Genomic DNA, 22,397 nt, shown 5'->3' on the forward strand with positions numbered 1-22,397 from the left:
AAAAACCAAAAAAAAAAAAAAAAAGATCTTGATACAGTTAGGCAAACGTTAATAGATAAATTTCTCCAAATTCACCAAATATATATACTTAAGATGGGTGCATCTTATTGCTTATAAATTACTTAGTAAAATATTTAAGGTTCTACCCTTGATTTAAGAAAAAGAAAAAAGAAAGAGCTCAGAATATAGGTTGGGCAATCAGAAATCTTTTAAAAATAGTAAAGTGATGAAGAGATGGCTTGGTGGGTAAAGTACTTATCACACAAGCATAAGAAACTGACTTTAGATCCCCAGTACCCATATCAAAATCCAGGCACAGTGGTGACCACCTATAAGTCCAGCACTGGAAAAGAGATAAGAGGAGTACAAGGGCTGGTCCAGCTAGCCAGTGAGTCTAGCCACATCAGCAAGCCCTGAGTTCTGTGAGAGAACATGTCTCAAAAACATATGAAGAGTAATGAGAAAGATGCAAGCTCTTTCCTCTGCAAATGCATGTAAGGGTATGAGCACTTGTACACACATATTCACAGACAAACATTCCTTAAATTTAAAAGTGAAATTAGATTATGGTGGAGATAGTATGAACCACAAAGACAGTACTATATAAACCTTAAGCTAGTCTCTCTGATATTAGAATAAACTAGCAAAAGTTTAAAAATACTTGAAAATGAAAAGTTCCTAAGTAGTGCTTTTTCTTTTATTTTGCTCGAGTTGGACAAAAGAAATAAGATGGAACTAAAATAGAGATCAGAATAATCAAAATCCACCTATAACACCCAACAAAGGGAGAGAGAATCTGTAGAGACCATATACAGTGAATAGGCATAGGCCATCCACCCACCTCAAAAATATTAAACCAGAATTCCTCCTGTCAAAGTGAAATTCAGGGACAAAGAGTAGAGCAGAGACCAAAGAAAAGGCCATCCAGAGACTGCCCTACCTAGGGATCCATTCCATCTGCAGAAACCAAACCTAGACACTATCGATGATGCCAAGAAGCACTTGCTGAAATGAGCCTGATATAGCTGTCCCCTGAGAGGCTCTGCCAAAGCTGGACCAATACAGATGCAGATGTTTGCAGCTAACCATCGGACTGAGAATGTGGACCACAATGGAAGAGTTAGGGGAAGAACTGAAGGAGCTGAAGGGGATTGCAACCCCATAGGAAGAACAACATCAACCAACCAGGCTCCCCAAAGCTCCCATGGAGTAAACCACCAACACATGGGGGGCGGGGACACATGGCTCCAGCTCCATATGTAACAGAGAATGCCTTGGTGCTGTGGAGTCTCTATGACCTCAGCATAGGAGAATGCTAGGACACTGAGGCAGGAGTGGGTGGGCAAGTGGGGGAGCACCCTCACAGAGGCAGGGGGTAGGGAGTTTGTGGAGGGGAAACTGGGAAGGGGGACAACACTTGAAATGTAAATGAATAAAATAACCAATAAAAAATGTTGCCATACTTAAACCAAACAAATTTTGTTTTACTAAGAGACTCATATGCACAGTGGCTCATCTGAGATAAAGCCCTGAACACATGTAAAAAGGTAAATCGACTCAGTGGATTAAATACACAAGTAGGTATGTGTATGTGTGTACATGTAAGAATAATGAAGAAGTGATCATTAATTATAAGAGTGGGTGTGCAGAGGAGTTGGATGTTGGGTGGGTGGCAGTGATGTAAATGCAGGGTTTATACATGAAGTTCTCAAAAAATTTATTAACTAAAAATAAATTTCCCAGCTATAAAAATAACATTCTTTAAAAAATCTCATTTTAAGTAATAATTGAAGATATCTATTAAAAGGTATTCCCAGAAATAAGATTTCATTCACTATTTCAAATTTATGAAATCCATCCTACCTTACAAGAGAGTCACTCCGCTTATCTGCCCTAACAAGGAGGACAACTTTCCATCTGTGGAAGGCTCCAGGAGCACCAGTCCGTTTTAGCTCTTCACGCCATCTTTTAGGTGCAGATTGCATTTGAGGTGAATAATGGGAGTCTTTTTCAATTTTATATCCCCATTCATAAGTTGTTTCATCAAGCCATCTGCCACTTTTGGCACTGTGAATTATGTAATCCTTTGTTAATACCCATTTTCCTAGAAAGCAAATGAAAAGAATTTTAATTCTGCTAAATGATAAACAATAAAGACCAAATAACAACTAAAAGACATCCTTTTTTGTACCTGAGATTATGAGAGACTGCCAAAATTATTTTTAAAATAAATTTCAAGAGGCCTTCAATATCACTGAACATTGTATTCTTTTCTATGATACATTGCCATAATACTAAGTAATACTATGTGAACTATGAAGTTTTAAAATGAAATGTAATATTACTTGAATTATTATTACTAATTTGACTTACTAATTTAAATAACATTTAGTGTACTGTCATATTAAATTTATTGAGTTAGTGAATTTTATAGAGAGTGTATATATTTTGTTTTTTATCTGGGCACCAATGATCTTTTCAACATCAGAAACAATACATAGTTTGGTTTGTAAAGGTTAGTGATGAATCCAAGAAGAAAGTTCTGGGTGTATCAGTGGTGAGAAAAGGTGAGAGGAAAAAACCAAATCTCAACTTGGGTATGTCAGAAGAATAGAGTAGGACGACACTGTTCCCAGCATAGACAGAGGGGAGCAGCCCTGAAGGACCCGTGCTTATTCGTAATGAGATGGCGAGAGACAACGGCGATGACAGGGCTGCTATCCACTAATGCTTTAAGGTTTGGGCATTTTGTCCCGATCTTTGTGTTGAGATGTTTTAGAAAACATCTAAACTAAAACTTAATCTTGACAAAGTAAATATTTTTTCCTATTTAATATATACTTCATGTGTTAGAAAATTTTAATCAGAATAAAGCAGAAATCAAGGAAATCTTTTTAAAAATAATATATGCACATCTGTAAGCATAATATATTTCTAGAGACTTAAAATGCTTCTTACACGAAGTTTTTCATAAGTTAGAGAAAGGAGCCTACTTACCTGCTGCACAAGCTGCTAAAAACTTCTCACTCTTACATAGTCGTTCAGCTATAAGATGTGTACAATTTTTATATTTCTGGAGGGAAGAACCCACATGAAGCAATATTACTACAGAGAGAATTTCTTAATAAAAACTTTTACCCTAAGGGTATTTTATGATTCTTCAGTCAGTATTTTAATTTTATTATTTAACTCTATGTTGAACATTTTAGTAGGTTTCTATACTCACCTCACTCTTAATAAAAGTGCAATCAAGTTTTAAAAGCAATTTGACTAGAGCCTCCTTTTCTTCCATCTTAAATCCTGTCATTTGGATGATATGTTTTGTGGCACTGTCTTCCATCTAGCACAGACACATACAGAAGATAGCAGATGTTAAACATTATGCATAAGTTTGCCTTATTTTTTTCTTAATTATAAGGACTAAAAAGAAACTAAAACCATGAAACATATTATGAATTAAACATGTGAAGCTTATTTGTAAACAATGATGTTAAATATAGTTACTACAATAAAAAACCACTTTCAAGCTAATTTCTCAAAACCTTAAAAGTGAATTTTTGTTGTTGTTTCACCATTGAAACCTTCCAGTATTATACTATTTTCAATTAAAACACACCATTGAATATTATTGTTCACACAACAATAGGGGCCTATGTAAATATGAGCATAGTTACTGACAGAGCTCATATTTCTACAGTATTTATATTAAATAATTTTAGAGATGCGCACAAAAACTCCAACTTTTGTTTCCAACCTACATTTCTGATTTCTTCCTCTCTCCCCACCCTCTACACAGCCTCTCTCATATGTGTATGTGTTCAACATACTACAATATATCTCTAATGTGTGTATTAATTACATCAAAAGGTAAACAGAAAAGCTACATGGTTTTAATTTAACTTCATTTTTATGGGACCTCAACTCATATGAAATAAAATTCACAAAGTACTTTGTGTTTAAGGTGTTATCTAATTCATAGATCTTCTAATTCAAATATATGTTTGTTAAAATTAGGTAATGTAGAGACAAGTACAGCATATAGATGGAATCCCAGTAACTCCATTTCTCTGACATTTTTGTTGTAATATCTGCAGAATAGTATCTCATACCATAGTCAGAACAAAAATAGTTGCTATTCTCAACATTCAAAGAAACAATTGCTTCTCAGAAAAATCAGTTACCTTTCAGTATTGAGCATAGTATGTACTCTAAGTAAGAATATGGCTCTGGATTTAATCAATATACATCAGAAAAAAATGTTTTAAAGTTTAGAAATTTGAACAAAGAAATAAGTGAAGAATGTTTTACAGAATTTTATTTTGAAGGACTAAAACAAGGCCTCACATACCCATGAGTTCCATACCTGTAGAATATAGATGTAAAATATTTGCGTGGGGGGAACCTTGAATTTGAATGAACATTTAAAAGTGTTTTTATTCTCAACACTACTCCATAATGAAAATAAAGTAATAACTATTTACATACCATATCCACTACATTAGGAATTTTAAGTTCTTGAGAGATGATTTAAAGTATGACAGGGGATATGTGCTTTAGGTGATCAAATTTTGGTACCTGAGGAAGGTTTTGGAAACAAAGTTCTACAACACCTCAGGACAAGTGTACACAGACACACACACACACACATACACACACACACAGAGCGAGCATGCTCAAAGACATAAGTATGCACATTTACATGTGTGCACACACATATACAGACAAACACACTATTCCAACCCCTACTACAAGGTTAAAATGTGTTCTGGCGTAAGACTGAAAGTTTCACTATAAACCATTTATGTTCAAAATATCATACAGGGTTAGGACTGAACTTTCTCTTTCCATGCTTGAAGCTCCTAAGTGGAAAAAGGATAACTAGGGTAAAGCAAGTACAATTCCTCTTTCTATCTTTTCTCATGTTTGGAAGAAACTCCTTGAGCATACGTGCATATCTGAGAAACAGCTCACATTAATGCTTTCTGATATACTGCAGTCTTGAATTGCATGGGCAGAACAGTTCCCAGGTCACACGGTAAAGAGCACAGTAGAGCTGCACATCAAAGCCACCTCTCCCAAGTCCATTCTTAGTCAGTGAAAAAAGGTGGTACTATGACCTCAACAAATCTGTCTTCAGTATTTGCCAATTGACTCCAAAAGAGGCAACAGGTATACAGTGTCAGCCTCTAAAAATACTGAAATACAGATGCAAAACATAAAATATCTTTAAGAATGAGACTTTCAAAGGAAGCCAATGTTTCAATGTAACTGATTCTGGCTAGGACACAATTATAAAATGTACATTGATGTGCATATATCTCATGAAAAAATAAATTTATAAAATTCTATATGATCAATAAATAAGGCACAAATATTTCCTTGAGCAAGGATCTTCTTACTGTATTAATTTTAAAAATTATTTTCAAGGTTAATATAGGTAACACTTGAGTGACAATAACAAATGCAGATTAATTTTACAAAGAATTTTACTGTAGTTTAAGAAAAAAATGTTTAATTTAAAAAACATCTAAACCCACAGTGAAGATGATTTATAAAAATAGTATATATTTTCCACATTGTATTTTTTTTTATGTATTTATAAGTCAAGTTTTCAAAACCAGTTAGCAGGCTACTTTAAAAATGATTACAAAAAGAAGAGGGATCAGAGTCATTTTTAGAACTTAAAATCTTACCTAATGAAAACATGAGGCATTAAGACTGTTATAGAATAACTGTGATTGCCAGAGGGACAAGCTTAGGAGCTGAGCAAGTGCTCACTGTGAAGGGGACACTGGAATCAATTCCCATGCCTTCCTACCTCCAATAATCAAAAGGGAGTAAAAATAACATTTCTGTAACACTACTACCAATAAGTTGCCTTTAAATATTGCATTATGCTTTATGAATAAAAGAACATCTATCATACTCTGTTCTTTTCATATCAGTAATTGCTACTTTAAATTTTGAATTAAGTGACATTTTAATATAGTTTGTTTTGAGGTATAAATTGTTAAAGTATGTGAATGTATTGAAATTTTATATATATGTACATATTTTTGTACATGTATAAAATATATTGTGTATATATATAAAATGCAGGGTTATTTTAACCACAAACCTTGTCTTTATAGTATACATTTTGATGGCCATAATCACCTCCATATATTTAGCAACATTTTCTCCTAAACAACATCTCATAATAATGAAAATAAGACTAACTATATACAGCAGGAGAAAACATAAAAGTATTTTTAAAGTAATTTTCTTATTTTGAAAATACTTAATATTAAACAAACTTTTCATGTAAAATCAGGAAGATGAAGAAACCAGAGTGATAAAACACAATATCCCAATTCAAACAGGATGAACACATACACGTTTAAAATCAATCAGTAAGCAAGACATTTATTCACATGTTTATCAGAAAAACAGGAGGTGTATTAGTTAACTTTTAGGTTATAAACCTTGGACATGCACAAAGCTAGCAGTTTTTAAGAAAGGAAAGACTAATCTAATTGCCTTCTGTAATCATGTTATTAACCTGAGGTAGAGGTTTATATAACATAGCAATGTTTTTGAATATCATACTCTAAGACAAAGATGGCCTATGATGTTAAATATATATGACTACATGGGACAATTAATGTATACATAAAATGGCAATATGGATGTATTTTATATATAAGAGTTTATATATAAGAGTTCTAGTTTACTAGTACTTCTATATCCTGCAAGATTACGAGAACAGGAAGCAACAGCTTGATGTGTCAATGAGTTAAAAGAGAACATTACAAACATGTTCTTAATGCAGTGAGATATATTTGTTTTATAATTACATATGCCTGTAACTAGGGGAGAAAGCTACTTTTCATAAACTCAAAGGAATTACTTAAGTAAACCCTTTGATAATGATACCTTTAATAATAATGTTTTAACAGATGTAGAGGCTCACAGCCACTCATCGATCTGAGTGCAGGGTCCCCAGTGAAGGAGTTAGAGAAAGGACCAATGGAGCTGAGGAGTTTGCAGCCCCCTAGGATGAACAACAATATGAACTAACTAGTACCCTCAGAGCTCCCAGGGTCTCAACCACTAACTAAGGACTGCACATGGAGGGGTCTGATTGTTCAGGCAGCATGTGTATAGTAGAGGATTGCAAATTCAATCATCAATAGGAGGAGAGAACCTCGGCCCTGTGAAGGTTCTGTGCCCCAGTGTAGGGGAATGCCAGGGCCAGAAAGTGGGAGAGGGCGGGGTGGCAGGCATGGGGAAGTGGGAGGCAACAGGGGTTTGTTTTTGTTGTTTTTGTTTGTTTCTTTGTTTTTTGGAGGAGAACTGGGAATGGAGAAATTTACATGTAAATAAAGAAAATATCTAAAAGAAAAAAATAATGTTTTAGAAATAACCAAGTAAAACTGAATGCATCTATAAATACTATCTTGGTATTTAACCAGTGTTTTTATAGATCTCAAGCCGGTTTTGAGAGGAAGCTATGATTTTTAAATTCTCTGTGTGTGTGTGTGGGTGTGTATGTATATATATCAATAAGCAAGGCAATTGACGTAGGATTAAGTTTTATGTAGGTGGTATGTTCTGAAGTATGGAGATCTGAGAGCTTACTTCTAAAGATCTCTGAATATAGGAAAGAACAAGCAATTTGTAACACAATTAATACTAGTGGCATATCTAGAAAGATTACATATCTTCCTAGCTGAGGGGTGGGTAAGAGAGTGGGAGATATAAACCTTCAAATACCAACACAGATGAACACATCACATAAAAGAGTAAGGAGAAAAGAAACCATTTTAGCAACTAAATGTTTATCTTTATAATTTACATCACTACATTTACAGTTATAAAAAAGTTCTTTGTAGTAATATTTTTAAAATTTCCTACTAATAATTCTTTAAAATGTACTTACCTTGAACCATACAAAACACAAAACTAAGGAGACAGTGCCTGTGGACTGAGCTGCCCTTTATACATAGCAAGCAACTGTCACTGTGGTGTGGACTTTCTTAAAATATCTCTCACCACGGCCTATCCTTGATGCCTGAAATTCTTTGACAGTTGGTGTCAGCCAGAAGCACCACGAAACCTACAGTTCTCATTACTGTGATCATGTATATTCTATCCTAAGTTTTTAAATAGAACATTTAAATTCTTTACAATATGCCAGCACTGGAACGTGTTTGAAGAATGGAACTACAGTATGTTAAAAAGGAAATTTAGAAAGAAAAGTAGAGACAATCAGGCATGGTGGAGTATAGCTTTAATCCCAGCACTTGGGAGGCAGAGGCAGGTGGATCTCTGATTCAAGCCATCTTGGTTGGTCTGCATTGTGAGTTCCAGGCCAACAACAGCTACAGTGAGACTCTGTCCCCAAAACAAACAAACAAACAAACAAACAAACAAAAAACAACAACCCCCCAAAACAAAAACAAACAACAAAGGTAAAAAATAAAACAAAGGTTTCGGGCTGAGGCAGAACAATGACTACAAGACAGAGGTCAGCATAGACACAGAATGAGACCCTATGGGACAGGTTAGGCAAACAGGGTAGGTGAGAGGGTAGGATCAACAGCTGGCTAAAAAAACGGCTTCAGAAAGGAGGAGCCAGGGTGCTTAACAAAGGCCTTGAAACAAGTGAGCACAAATCTTTCCTATTCTGCATTAAAATGTTTTATAACATATGTATATATGTGTGTGTATATGTGCATATATAGAACTAAATTTTTACTTCTAAAATTATCTTTACCAATTTTTGTTTTTTAATTTCAACAAACACTGAGTATAGAACATTTCAAAAGGACTACATATATAGAGCAATATAAATCATCTCTAATTTCTTTATGTTACAAAACTGCTGTATTAGTTTTGTGTGTGTATGAAAAACAAGCATATAACAAAATTTGAGCATATACTTTAATTTTTGATTGCTTTTCCATTGTTTTAAAACCACATGTTGAAAATTAGCAGTCTCTCTGTTTTCATTATAATAGGATAATATTTTGATTTAAAATCATCTTTTACTGGTGATTATTTGAACAGTGTTTTACAAAGCATATAGAAGTCTCCAGGACAGTTAATTTCACTGCTTTCTATTCAAACTTTGAAAGATTTAACTGAAAAATTAAATTTAAACTTAAAATTACAATGAAATTGAGTATGGTCAAAGCTCTGGATTTCTGTTTTACAATACTGCTACAATACACACACTACAATAGCATACATTCCTATCTCAGTTCTCATATTATGTGATAGTCTGCTGGTTCTGAATTGTGTAATTTCAGGTGGAGTGTTGGGAATCCTGGCTTAGGAAACAGACCTTTGGTCTAATATCACTCAATAGGCCTTTGGAATCTGTTTTTAAAAATGTTCTGTTAGTGGCAAGGAGATGGCTCTGCAGGGAAAGGCTCTTGCCACCAAGCCTAAAGACCTGATTTGATCCCAATATACAGATGGAACATATATATACACATGCACACACAAAATAAACATGAAAAGAAGCCATCTTACTTCCTGTATCACCTTCCCACAATAAGACTCTAATTATTTAACTGAGGTCTGGAGGGATTGGGGATGGAGCTCAAAGTTACAGTGTCTACATAGCATCTATAAGACCCTAGGTTCAAACTACAAGCAACACACAAAACACAAATCTAAACAAAAAACCCCAAGTCTCTAGTGATGAGATTTCTGAAATATTCTTAAATCTAGGCAAAGGAACAGTCATTAATTCCTTTAATGGAGATAAGGCAACAGAAAATTAACAAAATGTGATTGTGTAAGAAAGAAGAAAAAATAGGAGACTGAAGAAAAATGTAGAGACATTCCTATCTCTCCAACACTATACATGGTGCTGGCTGGACTAAAACTTTTAATTCATGATTAAAGGAATCCTTAGGAAACAAACTGCACAAAGACAGCTTTCTGTAAGAAAAGCACAAGTCTAAGATTAATTAATTAAAATGATTGATTTAATTCTTAGTAAGGACCTAGTGTGATCTACAAGTCTACACACTTCATTTATTTATCCACTATATCTACCTAAATATAGATGAGAATACAAGATACTGGTAAGAATGCTGGAAATTACACCTAATTTAAGCTAGATAAGGAAATAAATATTGAGTCAATTCCTAGTACCAAGGGCAGAGAAAAAAATAAATAAAATCTACCTTGAGGATTCACATCTTTGTATAGACAGTGAAACCAAGATTCAAATATAAGCCTATTACTGTGAAAGGGCTATACCTTTTCTACAAGGCCAACCTGGCTTAAATTTTAGACTTAATACACTTCTCTTAATTATGAGGCAATTTTACAAAGAAGCCTGTTTTTTATCAGTATAACAGGAAGGTAGTGCCACATGAAAAAAAGAATCTACTACATGGGGTAAGGAGACATTTAGAGCAACAAAATGAAAAATTTAAACAATTATTCATCATTTTCAAAAACATAATACCAATATCTAAAATATTCACACATTTCCTGGAATATTCTAAAGAGTACTATTACTTTCCTTTTGGAAAAGTTTCTATTATTTTTCCTCTCAAAACAGATTTGGATCAATTACTGAAAAAATTCATATATATTATTAAAATAATATTTTAAAATTTCAAAATAATCTTGCTGGAATTGGTTAAAAGAACAGGTGATGTTCCACTATAGTTCTGAAAGAGTGTTCAGACTCCTTTAGCTTTATTTTAACCTTACAGAGAACTGATTTTATTCTTAGCATGATTTTCAAAACAGTGGAGAGATTTGTAGAATAACACAGCCAAGAAACAAACTGAAAATACTCTCTCATTAGTAAGGCTATACTGTTGGTTTCCTAAAAATCAAAGAGGCAGCCATGGAAATTGTGAATGCATGGAATGGAATTCTAACTGCTCTTTAGTTGATTATGAAAAGGAATTACAACAGACTACCATTTTATACACTAACTTGATCTAAGCTTTCTGCTTTACAAAAGCAAAAATATTCTAAATTATATAACTGGCCTTCACCTCCATCAATGAAGCATGAGAAAAATCTCGATTTAGAAAACAGGTCTAATAGAAGTTTAGTTGCTTATTGAAGACTGTCTCACAAAAAGATATATCCAAACATCTGAGTGTTTCAACATCCTAGCTCTTGAAAGAAATTCTTAATGTTACCTTACAAATAATCAAGTTTCTTCTCACACAAACCTACCCAAATGATCGGCTATGCACTGAACACCCAGAATAAAGAAGAAACATTCCAGTCACAGGACCAGCTTGAAAACCAACTTAAGACCTGGGTCGTGACTGTGAATCCAGTTCATTTCCAATGTCTTAAAGGAATTTTTTTCTCCTTTTTTTTTTTTTCCCTCTGTAGAGGATCGTCATTTCTCACAAAAGACCTTGGGAAATTTAAAATCAAGTTCCATCAACCACAGGTCCCAAATCCTGATTTGGAGTATTAAGGTAAATCAGTGTTTGTCAATTTAGCCAGACCTTGAAAGTGGAAAACATTTCTTCGACTTAAGAGTTGTCTTGGTGCTCAGGAACCCCCGGGATCACAGACCCTCCCTTTAGGAAAGGTGTGCGCGCGCTGCTGTTCAAAGCCTATGATACCGCTGGGATAAAAGCTCATTTTCATTTCCGTGTGAAAAACAATTCTACTCGAGAGAAAGAATGTCTCGGTTTTCCTCTTAATGGAAGGCAAGCCCTGGGAATCCCTGCCACTCACGGAAGCTAAGGTTTGTAGGCATCCAAGAACTGGGACGGGTGTGAGGCTTCTAGGTGGTTCTATGGAAACGGGAGACGCGGGTGGCCTAGCGCCGGGAGCCCCCGCAGTAGGCAGCGGCCTGAGCGCGCTGCGGGGGTCGCCAGGGACCAGTCTGCCTGGCGGGACCGGGCAGGCCGAGGTCGGAGGGCGCGGCCATGGGCGCGGGCGCTGGCCCCGAGTTCCCCTTGAAGGACCCAAGGCAGTGGAAAGCGCGAGCGCCAAGCGCCTCTGCGGCCCAGCGAGGACTGCCCGGATGTCAGAGGCGCGGCCTGAGAACGCGGTAAATGGCGTCTTCCGAGCTGAGGCGCTTTACCTTCCCGGCCGAAGCTTCTGGGCTGTTTTCTTCTTGTGGCGCTGCCGGTGGTGGCGGTGGGGACGACGACTACCACCGTAGCCCTCACAGCTCCAATGATCTGGGTTCTAGGAAATAATTTCCCGCCGCGCGCTCGGCGTTCCCGGAAGCAGTTTAGCAGTTCCGGGTGGTTGTTAATGACGCTCTCGAGCGGTCGCCAGGGCTGTCTGAGAAGTGGACTACTTGGTCCTGGCCAGCGCGTCTGGCCCTTGCAGGGTCCACGCCGCGGAGATCGGTAAGTGACTTTTGCCTCTTTTCTGGGTCTGGTGTTTTCGGCCTGGCCTGCCAGCTACCTGCCAAATGTTGGTAGGACCGATAAGTAAGCGGACAGGAGTTGGGCCCCTAAATCCCCATCCGTTCCTCTGGTGCCTGATCCTCCTTGAGGCTGGAGAAGAGCCCGGGATCCGGCTTACTGTCTTCATTCTCTTGACTTATCTCCAACGTGGAAGTCGATCTTGGGTTCCCAAGAGTTCCTAGGCGAGGCCGAAGACCTCTGGTTCTATGCAGTGTTTCTACTGTCTCCTATTCTCCCTGTTTCTTGAAAGTTACATTATGGTTCCCTTTACTGAATACTGTTAAAATAGTTGCCCTCACTGGGAGGGCAAGCAGACAGGTGAAGTCGGTGTCTTTTGCATACATTCAGAATGGGGCATTCCTGACTTACAATTAATTGAACTTTTCTCCTTCAGTTTTAATTTAACAATGGCTTCTGTTTTTGTTACTGCTATGCACTACCGAAAGGCTATCATGCTTATAATCCTATGCATCAGCTTTATGTACACGTTTTACGTTTTGGAAACCATTGATTAGAATCAGGTATACTTTCAGAAAGGAATATTCTGACTTTACTATAAACTCTTTCACTGTTAATAATTGTGGATAATTTTGGGTGGAGCTTTGGAGTGACCCAGAGTAGTTGTCAATAGAAATTGCTTTTGACAACTGTCTAGTTCGAGCAAAGATCCTCATTTATTCAAAAACCCAAAAGGCGCTACTCTTTCTTGACTAATGCAGTTTCCTCAGGGGAGTTCACTGATCACCTTGTTATTTGTTGATTACCCTTTTTCCCATTTCTCCAAATCAGTCAATCCCAAAAGAGGTCTAGAATCTACCATAAAGAAAAACCATAATATTAGGGCTAGAGAGATGGTACAGTGATTAAGAATACTCTGCTCTTCCAGAGGTCACTAGTTCAATTCCCAGCACCCACATGGCAGCTCACAACTGGCTGTAACTGTAGTAACATGGGGTTCAATGACCTCTTCTGGTATGCAGGTATACATACAGGTGAAACACCGTTATACATAAAATATATGCATAAACAGATCTTTTTAAAAAGAAAAATGTCATCTATTCAATTAAAGGACCCTGAAGCATCAGACAAGTGCCCCTTTGCCTTTTGAGAGTAAAACTATATTTAAGAAAGCATGTTGATCTTTCTAACCTTCTGTTTGATCAATCACTGAGCTTTTATAATTTCTGATTGATACAAATATTGTCACCGTATGATTGTTTTTAACTTATATCTTAAACAGTTATAAATACTTTCAGGGAGATCTCATGTTCATTACTTATAGCAACTAGCTTTTTTTTTTAAATCACTGTTCTTATTTGTGACTCACACTCATATAGCACTTCATGAATGCTCACAGGTGTCTCTACCTTCTGCCTAGCAGTTTATATTCACTATTTAATGCTTACAAAAGAAAAATTCTGTCTCTTTGCATACATTTTATATTGCAATTGAGAGGCTGTAACATATACATATAAAATTGTCATGACTGAGATTCCAGTGTACCTGATTCTGGGACTTGGCTCTTTATTTACCTATCATGGTGATACGTGATTGTAATTCCAGTGTTTGGGAGATGGGAGCAGGAACATTAGGAGTTCAAGGTCACTGGGTCACATCTTAGACCCTTAAGACCTGTCCGAGCTATATCTTACCCTGTCTCAAAAGAGAACAAAACAAAACAAGACAAAAAAAGCAAACAACAAGCAGGCCGTCGAGATGGAAGAGTTCTTGCCATTCATTTAGAATTCTGGAGTTGTTTCACAGTACCTACATCTGCTGACTTACAATGGCTCTGCAACTCCAACTCCAGGTGATCCAATGTTGTCTTTTGGCTTTTGCTGGTATCTGTACATGTGATGTGTGTCGACTCTCTCTCTTTCATACACAGAGAGAGAGAGAGAGAGAAAAAGAGAGAGAGAGAGAGGGAGGGAGGGAGAGAAATCTTTCAAAAAGAATGTAGATCAAAATCCTCTGTCTTAGGTACAATAATACATCACATTAGAAGTCAATCAATGTGTACTTTAACATAATTAAACATAGTAAACTTTGGTGATTACAAGATTTAAAGGCCATGTTCATTGACTTAGTTAATTTTCAGCTGTGAATAATATAAATTCTGATCATTGGCCAATTTTATTATTATTATTTTTTATTATTATTTTTATTATTATTTTTTTTTATTATTTTAACCCAAATGTAAATGAATTCTAGAGGACCAGCTAACTCTAAAGACAGCTATTCAGACACACATATGTACATATTTACGTATAAATATCAACTATTGGGCTGGAGAGATGGCTCAGTGGTTAAGAGTACCTACTGCTCTAACAGAGGTCCTGAGTTCATTTCCCAGCAGCCACATGGTGGCTCACAACCATCTGTAATGGGATCCAATGCACTCTTCTGGTGTGTCTAAAGATAGCTACAGTGTATTCACATACATGAAAAAAAAATAATTTAAAAAAAGTCAACTATTTATGCCTTCTGTCTCCTATGAAAGGTGATGTTCAGTCCTCACAGTACTAGGGGTATTATGCTGCTTTTACAGATGCTAAACCTGAGGCAGGAGTAGCTTTGTACGTTGTCCAAGTTCATAAACAGTTATTAAGTACCAGACCTATGATTTGAACCAATGTATCTTCGGGCTGTAATCTTAACAAAATTGTCATATTACTTTCAGTTAGGTTTTAATCCTGGCATAGCTCTAATTCATATGTTTTGTTAGCTGCAGAGAAATGCTCTATGATAGCTGTACTTTCAGATTTGAGTAAGTTTATTATTTTTCAACCTAAAGTAAAAGAATATATAGCAAGAGATATATATGTAGCAAAATATCATCAAATTGAGTGATCAAAACTTCTAGGCAAAACTGACTTCGAAAGGCCCTCTAAGGCCCTCAGCTGGAGTTCCTGATTCCCACTCCTTGGGTAGGTCTTCTAAGTAGAGCAACAAATAGTAGCAGGTAGAGATAACATAAGCAATGTGGGTTCTCACAGCATGCAGTGGAACTAACTGGAGAAGTCAAGGCAGGCAGCTTGATTTTCCAAAGATGAGCTTTCCAGGGTGAAACTTCTGGCTTCTCCTTCCCACTGTTCACTCTTTCATATCATGAAAGAAACAATAGTAACATCTTTAGGAACTGGGGAGAGGGAGAACATTTGCAATGTAAATAAATGAAATAACAAATTAAAAAAAAAAAAGAAAACAGAAGATAGTTTGCCTTCTAGCTGTTCTTAAAGGCACCATGTTGTTATGTATGTGCCAAGAGGAATGTAGGTAACCCTAGTTTTCAATGAGCTCAAATAGCACAGGATATTTTACCAATATAATATGTATTATAGTATATAAAGGGATTTCCCCCCTTATTGGATAGATAATATATTACTTGATAGCACTTGTAGTGTACTAGAAAACTTTGGTCAGTGGGGCGTTGTGTATACTGTATCATCCCCAAGGAGCAACATGGACTCATACTTTTGTAATGAAATGGACAAAATTCAAGTTTGGGGCATTTTGGATTTTAATTATGAGCCTTTTTCTTCCTTCTTTTTTTTTAATTTTTAATTTTTTTTTTTTATTTTTTACACTCCACATTTTATTTCTCCCTCCCCCAGCCCACCCTCCAACTGTTCCACATCTCATACCTCCTCCCCACCACTCAGTCTCAATGTGGATGTCCCCACCCCCACCCACCTGACCTCTAAATTCCCTGGGGCCTCCAGTCTCATGAGGGTTAGGTACATAATCTCTGAATGAATGTAGACCTGGCAGTCCTCTACTGTATGTGTGTTGGAGGCCTCATATCAGCTGGTGTATGCTGTCTGTTTGGTGATCTAGTGTTTAAGAGATCTCGGGGGTCTAGATTAATTGATGCTGCTGGTCCTCCTTCAAGATTGCCCTTCTCCTCAGCTTCCTTTAGCCTTCCCTAATTGAACAATGGGGTCAGCTGCTTCTCTCTATTGGTTGGGTACAAATATCTGCATCTGACTCTTTCAGCTGCTTGTTGGGTTTTTCAGAGGGCAGTCATAGATGGTGTTCTGGTGGGAAAGGAGTTTGCGGGTTAGATTCATTTTCTTTTTTAAATATTCCCACAACAGGTTTGACTATTTCCTGCTTTCTATTCCTCTTAGGTGAGTTTGTTTCTTTTAGTTTTAGAGCTCTCAGGTGTGCTGTTAACTTGTTAGTGTAAGTCTGTTAGCTTATGTCTTTTTATAGGTGAGTTGAGTCCATTAATATTGAGAGATATTAAAGAGAGATGACTGTTGGTTCCTGATATGTTTGTTTTTGTAGATGGCTTTATGTGCTTGTGGCTCTCTGCTTTTGACTTTGTTGTGAGATGTTTAATATCTTGTCCTTACTTTGGTGCAAGTATCTTCCTTTTGTTGGTGTTTTTCTTCCAGGATCCTCTGTAGGGCTGGGTTGGTAAACAGATACTGTTTGAATTTGGTTTTGTCATGGAATATTTTGGTTTCTCCATCTATGTTGATTGAGAGTTTTGCTGGGTATAGTAGCCTGGGCTGGGATTTATGTTCTTTTACAATCTGCATGACCTCTGACCAGGCTCTTCTGGCTTTCATAGCCTCTATTGAGAAGTCTGGTGTAATTCTGATAGGTGTACCTTTGTATGTTACGTGGCCTTTTTCCTTTGTAGCTTTTAATATTCTTTCTTTGCTCTGTGCATTTAGTGTTTTGATAATTATGTGATGAGAAGATTTTCTTTTCTGGTCCCATTTATTTGGTGTTCTATAGGCTTCTTGTACCTTTATATTCATCTCCTCTTTAAGTTGGGGAAGCTTTCTTCTATGATTTTGTTGTAGACATTTTCAGGTCCTTTGAGCTGGGAATCTTCATTCTCTTCTATTCCAATTATTCTCAGTTTTGCTCTTTTCATTGTGTCCTGAATTTCCTGGATGCTTTGGGTTAGGAGTTTTTTATGTTTTGAATTTCCTTTGACAGTTGTGCCAATCTCTTCTACCGTATCTTCTACACCTGAGATTCTCCTAATTCTTGTATTCTGTTAGTGATACTTACATCTGTAATTCCTGACTTCTTTCCTAGGTTTTCCGTTTCCAGGTTTGCTTCCATTTGTGTTTTCTTTATTGTTTCTATTTCTACTTTTAGGTCTTGGATCAAATTTATTCAATTTATTCACCTGTTTGCCAGTGTTTTCCAGTATTTCTTTCAATGAGTTATTGATATCCATCCTCCTTAAAGGACTCTTTTATCTTCATGAGATGGATTTTAAGACAAATTCCTGATTTTCAGGTGTGTTGGTGTGGGCTTGCTGTGGTGGGAGAACTGGGTTCTGATGATGCCCATGTATTTTGGCTTCTGTTGCTTATGGTCTTGCGCCTGCCTTTTGCCAGTTGGATATTCCTGGTGTTTGTTGGCCTGGGTGACTGTATGGAGTCAGCCTCTTGTCCCTGGGTTGCTTCAGGTCTCCTGGTAGGCCTTTGGGCCTGGCTGTAGCAGACCTCCTGTGGTGCCTTCCAACTGGGGGCTCCTCACAGGGGCAAAGAAGCCGCTGATCTGTTGCCTTGGCTGCAGTAGATCTCCTGGGAGGCCTTCAGACTGTTGGGTCTTTAGTGGAGCAGTCAAGCTGTTGTCCAACTTCCTTGAGTGCATTGGATCCTCAACTGCTCTGAGTGCAGTGGGTCCTCTAGGATGGATCCCAATATGGTGTCTTTACAGGAGCAGACCAACTAGGAGTCTGCCCCAGCAGAAATAACCTGGTAGAAATGGTGGAAGGGATGGAAGGGGAGTGGAGGGGGGGAGGGAGATTGATGGGTGATGGGTCCCCTGTCCACCAGGCTCCCAGCAGCAGCTCTGGAACTTGGGGATAGGGAGGTGGGGGGGTTAGAGGGGGTTCTTACCAATTGCTCTGAATGCAGCAGGTCCACTAGGATGGGTCAGGATAAGGAGTCTTCACAGGAGCAGACCAACTAGCCCCCTACCCCTTTTTATTTTTTCTAATCAGCTTCTATACAAGTAGTGAGGGTACCTTTGTGAGCTTCTGCTTCCATATGGTGGATCCACAGAAATACTACAAAAATCATTCCAGATGGTGTATCTAAAGGCTCACTTAGCCTGACTCACAGTTAACATTCAAGCAATAGAAAGTTTTGTATTCCCCCTTAGTCTTTTAGGGATTTAAGATTGATGCAGGTGCTGGAGCAATGGCTCTTGCAGCAGACCTGGGCTTGATTTCCAGCACCATCATTGTAATTTAGAACAATCTGTAACACATTCAAGGGGGATTTCACATCCATTTCTGAGCTCTGCAGGCATCAGGCACTCCTGTGACTCACAGGCATGCAAACCAAGCACTACATATACATATCATACAAGAAGTGCTTAAAGTCTTTAAAGAATATTGATGGAGATAACTGTGTTATCAATTAGATAAGGATGAGGAATCTCTTTCCTTATACTTTACTATGAAATGAAGTTATATATAGAAATAGTTATTACAGGTGTCATTTACAAACATTGCTACTGAAAAGCATGGCAGCGACATGCAGATTAAGAATTTGCTTCCTGGATACAGATGAAGAAAGTCTTGATGAAGAAAACTAAGGACAAGCGTGCGCTTAGTGAGTATTCTGCAAGGCGATAAAAGGAAAGAGTGAACAAAAGGGAACAGTCACAAGTCATTTGGATGTATAGGACAGTGAAGACTAGCAGAAGCTAAGGTACAGTTGGAGTTTAAGGTCAGCTGTAGACACAGTGTGTGCATGTTTAAAGATATTAGGCTTTTCACTGTGTACATTGATTTGTGTGTGTGACCTCAGGCTGTGCAGGGTAGAACTGTCACCTATTTCCCTTTGTTCTTTTTCCTTCTTTCTTGAAGGTTAATTTCTCACAGAAATATTTGCATACACAAATAAGCCAAAAAGAAGGAAATGAAAACCTGCTCATTAACCCCAGAGATACCTACTCATCATGTCTTCTAGATTATTTCAGGTTTATGTGTGGGCGCTTTAAAATAAAAGTATTTAGTATTCAACAATTTATCTTGTGACCTACTTGTTTCCTTATTCCATGAATCTTCCTATGTTAATGACTTTGTTACTATGCAGTGAGCTTTAGGGCCTGCATACTACTTAGTCTCAGGAGTGTGTCCTCACTTTTATATAGACACCCTACTGCTAAATGATAGTGAAATAAATATTTTGAAGGATAAAAAAATGTTTTGTAATAAAACCTCTTGACTTTTGTATCTACTCACGCGTAACAAATTAAATAAAGAGAAATGATGACATGGTTCATATATAAATATAGCATGAGTCATAATAAACAGTATCAAATTATTAATTTTTACTAATTATATTTAAATTTTAAAAGCCAGACAATTTAAAGGGATATGCAAAAAGATGCTAGCCTCTTTCTATTCCCCTCATACTTAATTTTATATAATTCATATATAATTAAGTTTGATTATATTTAAACTTAAAAATCAGAAGATGTAAAGGTATTAGTCTCTTTATACTATTCTTATCCTCCCTAAAAATCACCCTAAATATTATCTTGTATGAATGGAAAACACACATTGCATGCACAATACGATTTTAACTTTTTAAATGCATTATGTGCTGAATGGATGGTGTTTTTATAAGAGATGAGAAAAGGTAGGTTTTCTTGTACTGTGTATGTGGTAAAGGGCACATGGCTAAACAACCAAAATATGAGTTTGCATTCAGCCCCTACTCTCCCCCATTTTTGGCCTACTTTTGTGTGAGGTACGTTTTGCATACCTCACAAAGTCGCCTAGCCATGGTGTTTTCTTTCCCATAAATACCCAGTATGGCTATCTTTTGAACCATTCAAAGAGATGAAGTAGCTTATTGTCAAACCATGACTTCAGCTAAGTATCTTTCATTATATGTGTGCATTTGTGTGGTGTGTGTGTATATACATGCATGAGTGTGGGTAGATTATAAGATCTTGAGTAATTGCTAACCTTCATGCTCTTCTAGAACATATGTGTTTAAAAAGAAAAAGAGTGAAATCAAGTGAGACTATGGAGCATTTGGCAGGCTTTCCTCAATACATACAAGTGGGACAGCCATCCTGGCTTCCTAGAGTCTTAATTCCTGCGTATTCTGTGGGTTGACTGAAAGCAGCCCACATGCACACTGTAGTTGGTAGTGAGGTGTAAAGGCTCAGCCAACTGCCAGATGAGCTTCTAGGTCAGATGAGCATTCTGAATTTAACATATTTACTGCTTACAGTAAACTAAACACATCAACTTACTCACTGCTCACACCCCTACTATTCCAGCAATATGCTCAAGTAGCTATTTTACTATTTGGTTTACAAAGGCTGACACCAAAGTAAAATACAGAGAGTGAGGGTAGACCTTAGTGTACCCCGGGAATATATCTTACATAAGAGAAGTAGTAATAGTACATGCTAAACTAATATTTGTCTCCTTTAAGCCACATGGTATAATAGAGTTGATTTCAGAGAGAACCCAATGATAATATATTATACTTAGTAAATTATTATCTGAAAGTGTTACTTAAGTTCCCTGAGACATACTTTCTCCATCTATCAAATAGTAATAAAATGATACCTCTATGAATTTTCTAAGTTAAATGTGGTAATGTATAAAATATACCAATAACCCTAAAAGTTTTTATTGGGGATCTGTATAGTTGTGCTTTTTAAAAACTAAAGTTATTGCTTTAAAGTTAGACAAATAATTGAAGGCACATGGATTCTAATTCAAATCCTAACTCTTAGTTTCTTCTTGCATGTTATCCTTATAAAATAAAGATAACAATGTTGTATTCATAGCACCTTTGTGAAGATTAAATAAAATGGTGCCCGTGTAGAATTTAATGTCGTGGCTGGTGCTGCAAGCACATTGTTGGAATTTACCTAGAAGCAGATGTCGAGAAGGACAGCAAATTGTGACCTAAATTTCTGCATTCAAGTTATCAAAAAGTAAAATTTTAGTCAGGGATACTTCTCATTCCTGTAATCTCAGGTCATAGAGGATGAAGCAAGAGTCACAGGTTTGAAGCTAGCACATAGGTTCTGGTGAGACTCTGTTCTCCCAAATACAAAACAATTAATAAAATTGTTATAGCAAACTTTAATAGGAAAATAATCAATTTTCATCATCTGAATGTTAGTATGCATATTACCCATTTATTCCTGTACCCAGAGTAACATTTTCTAAAAATATAAAAATTATTATAGTTTTCTAGCTCTTGTCTTTGTTTTTAAAGTAGTTGTGAAGATGCAGCAGCACAGTGCTTTTTACATAGGAATTTATAACTGTCACCTAAGAGAATAGGAGCCTTTTGTTTTAGGTGAGTGTGTCTCTAGAACTTAAGATGTGTTACTGTGAATCACAGTGCACAAAGCAATTTAGATGAACCTCTTTATCTTCAGGAGGAAATGAAGGCTGAAGAGATTCTCTGGACCTGTAACTGGAATTCAACACTAATTCTTAACTTCGGTCCTTCTTACAAAGGGGAACAGAATATTCACAGGAGCAAATATGGGGACAAAGTGCAGAGCAGAGACTGAAGGAAAGGCCATCAAGAGACTGACCCACCTGGGGATCCATCTCATATACAGTTACCAAACCCAGACACTATTGTGGATGCCAACAATTGCATGCTGACAGGAGCCTGATATAGCTGTTTCCTGAGAGGCTCTGCCAGAGCCTGACAAATACCGAGGTGGTGGATGCTCTCAGCCAACCACTGGACGGAGCACAGGGTCCCCAATGGAGGAGCTAGAGAAAGGACTGAAGGAGCTGAAGGGGTTTGCAGCCTCATAGTGAAAGACCCCCGGAACTGGGGAGAACCTTACTCAAATCTCGGGATGACGCGACCACCCAATGACTCACGATAGACCGCACTTGCTGCAATCACATGAGGAAGTTTTATTACAAGCAAGACAGGGCAACAGCTCAGGCCAACATGCTGGGGTCTAGACTCATAGAGGAGTCCGACCCCGGCCTGGGGTTTTACAAGG

General features: G+C 37.2%; 2 protein-coding genes across 17 annotated transcripts in view; one reads left to right on the forward strand and one right to left on the reverse strand.

Annotated features, from left to right (window-relative positions):
• The window catches only part of Slf1 (SMC5-SMC6 complex localization factor 1), a 72,701-nt gene extending 60,478 nt beyond the window's left edge, over nt 1–12,223 (reverse strand). Inside the window, exons 1-4 of one of the 4 annotated variants that reach the window (XM_031359895.1) lie at nt 12,071–12,223; nt 3,227–3,340; nt 2,998–3,073; nt 1,864–2,104 (exon numbers count right to left, since the gene is read on the reverse strand). In XM_031359895.1, coding sequence (XP_031215755.1) covers nt 1,864–2,104; nt 2,998–3,073; nt 3,227–3,340 — 431 coding nt within the window. In that variant the 5' untranslated portion in view covers nt 12,071–12,223. The other 3 variants (XM_031359896.1, XM_031359894.1, XM_031359897.1) reach the window with 3 other exon arrangements.
• Nucleotides 11,640–22,397, forward strand: part of Kiaa0825 (KIAA0825 ortholog) — a 422,279-nt gene continuing 411,521 nt past the window's right edge. For 5 of the 13 annotated variants that reach the window (XR_004115610.1, XM_031359881.1, XM_031359882.1 and 2 more), the window contains exon 1: nt 12,153–12,344. Coding sequence is in view for 6 of the 13 variants with exons in the window: in XM_031359881.1 (XP_031215741.1) it covers nt 12,166–12,344 (179 nt within the window). In the remaining 7 variants the exon portion in view is untranslated. Of the gene's footprint in view, nt 11,729–11,926; nt 12,038–12,152; nt 12,345–22,397 lie in introns of those variants that run through there. The other 8 variants (XM_031359889.1, XM_031359893.1, XM_031359887.1 and 5 more) reach the window with 4 other exon arrangements.

This window comes from Mastomys coucha, unplaced genomic scaffold (genome assembly GCF_008632895.1).
Source record: "Mastomys coucha isolate ucsf_1 unplaced genomic scaffold, UCSF_Mcou_1 pScaffold8, whole genome shotgun sequence".
In the NCBI taxonomy this organism is placed as follows: Eukaryota; Metazoa; Chordata; class Mammalia; order Rodentia; family Muridae; genus Mastomys; species Mastomys coucha.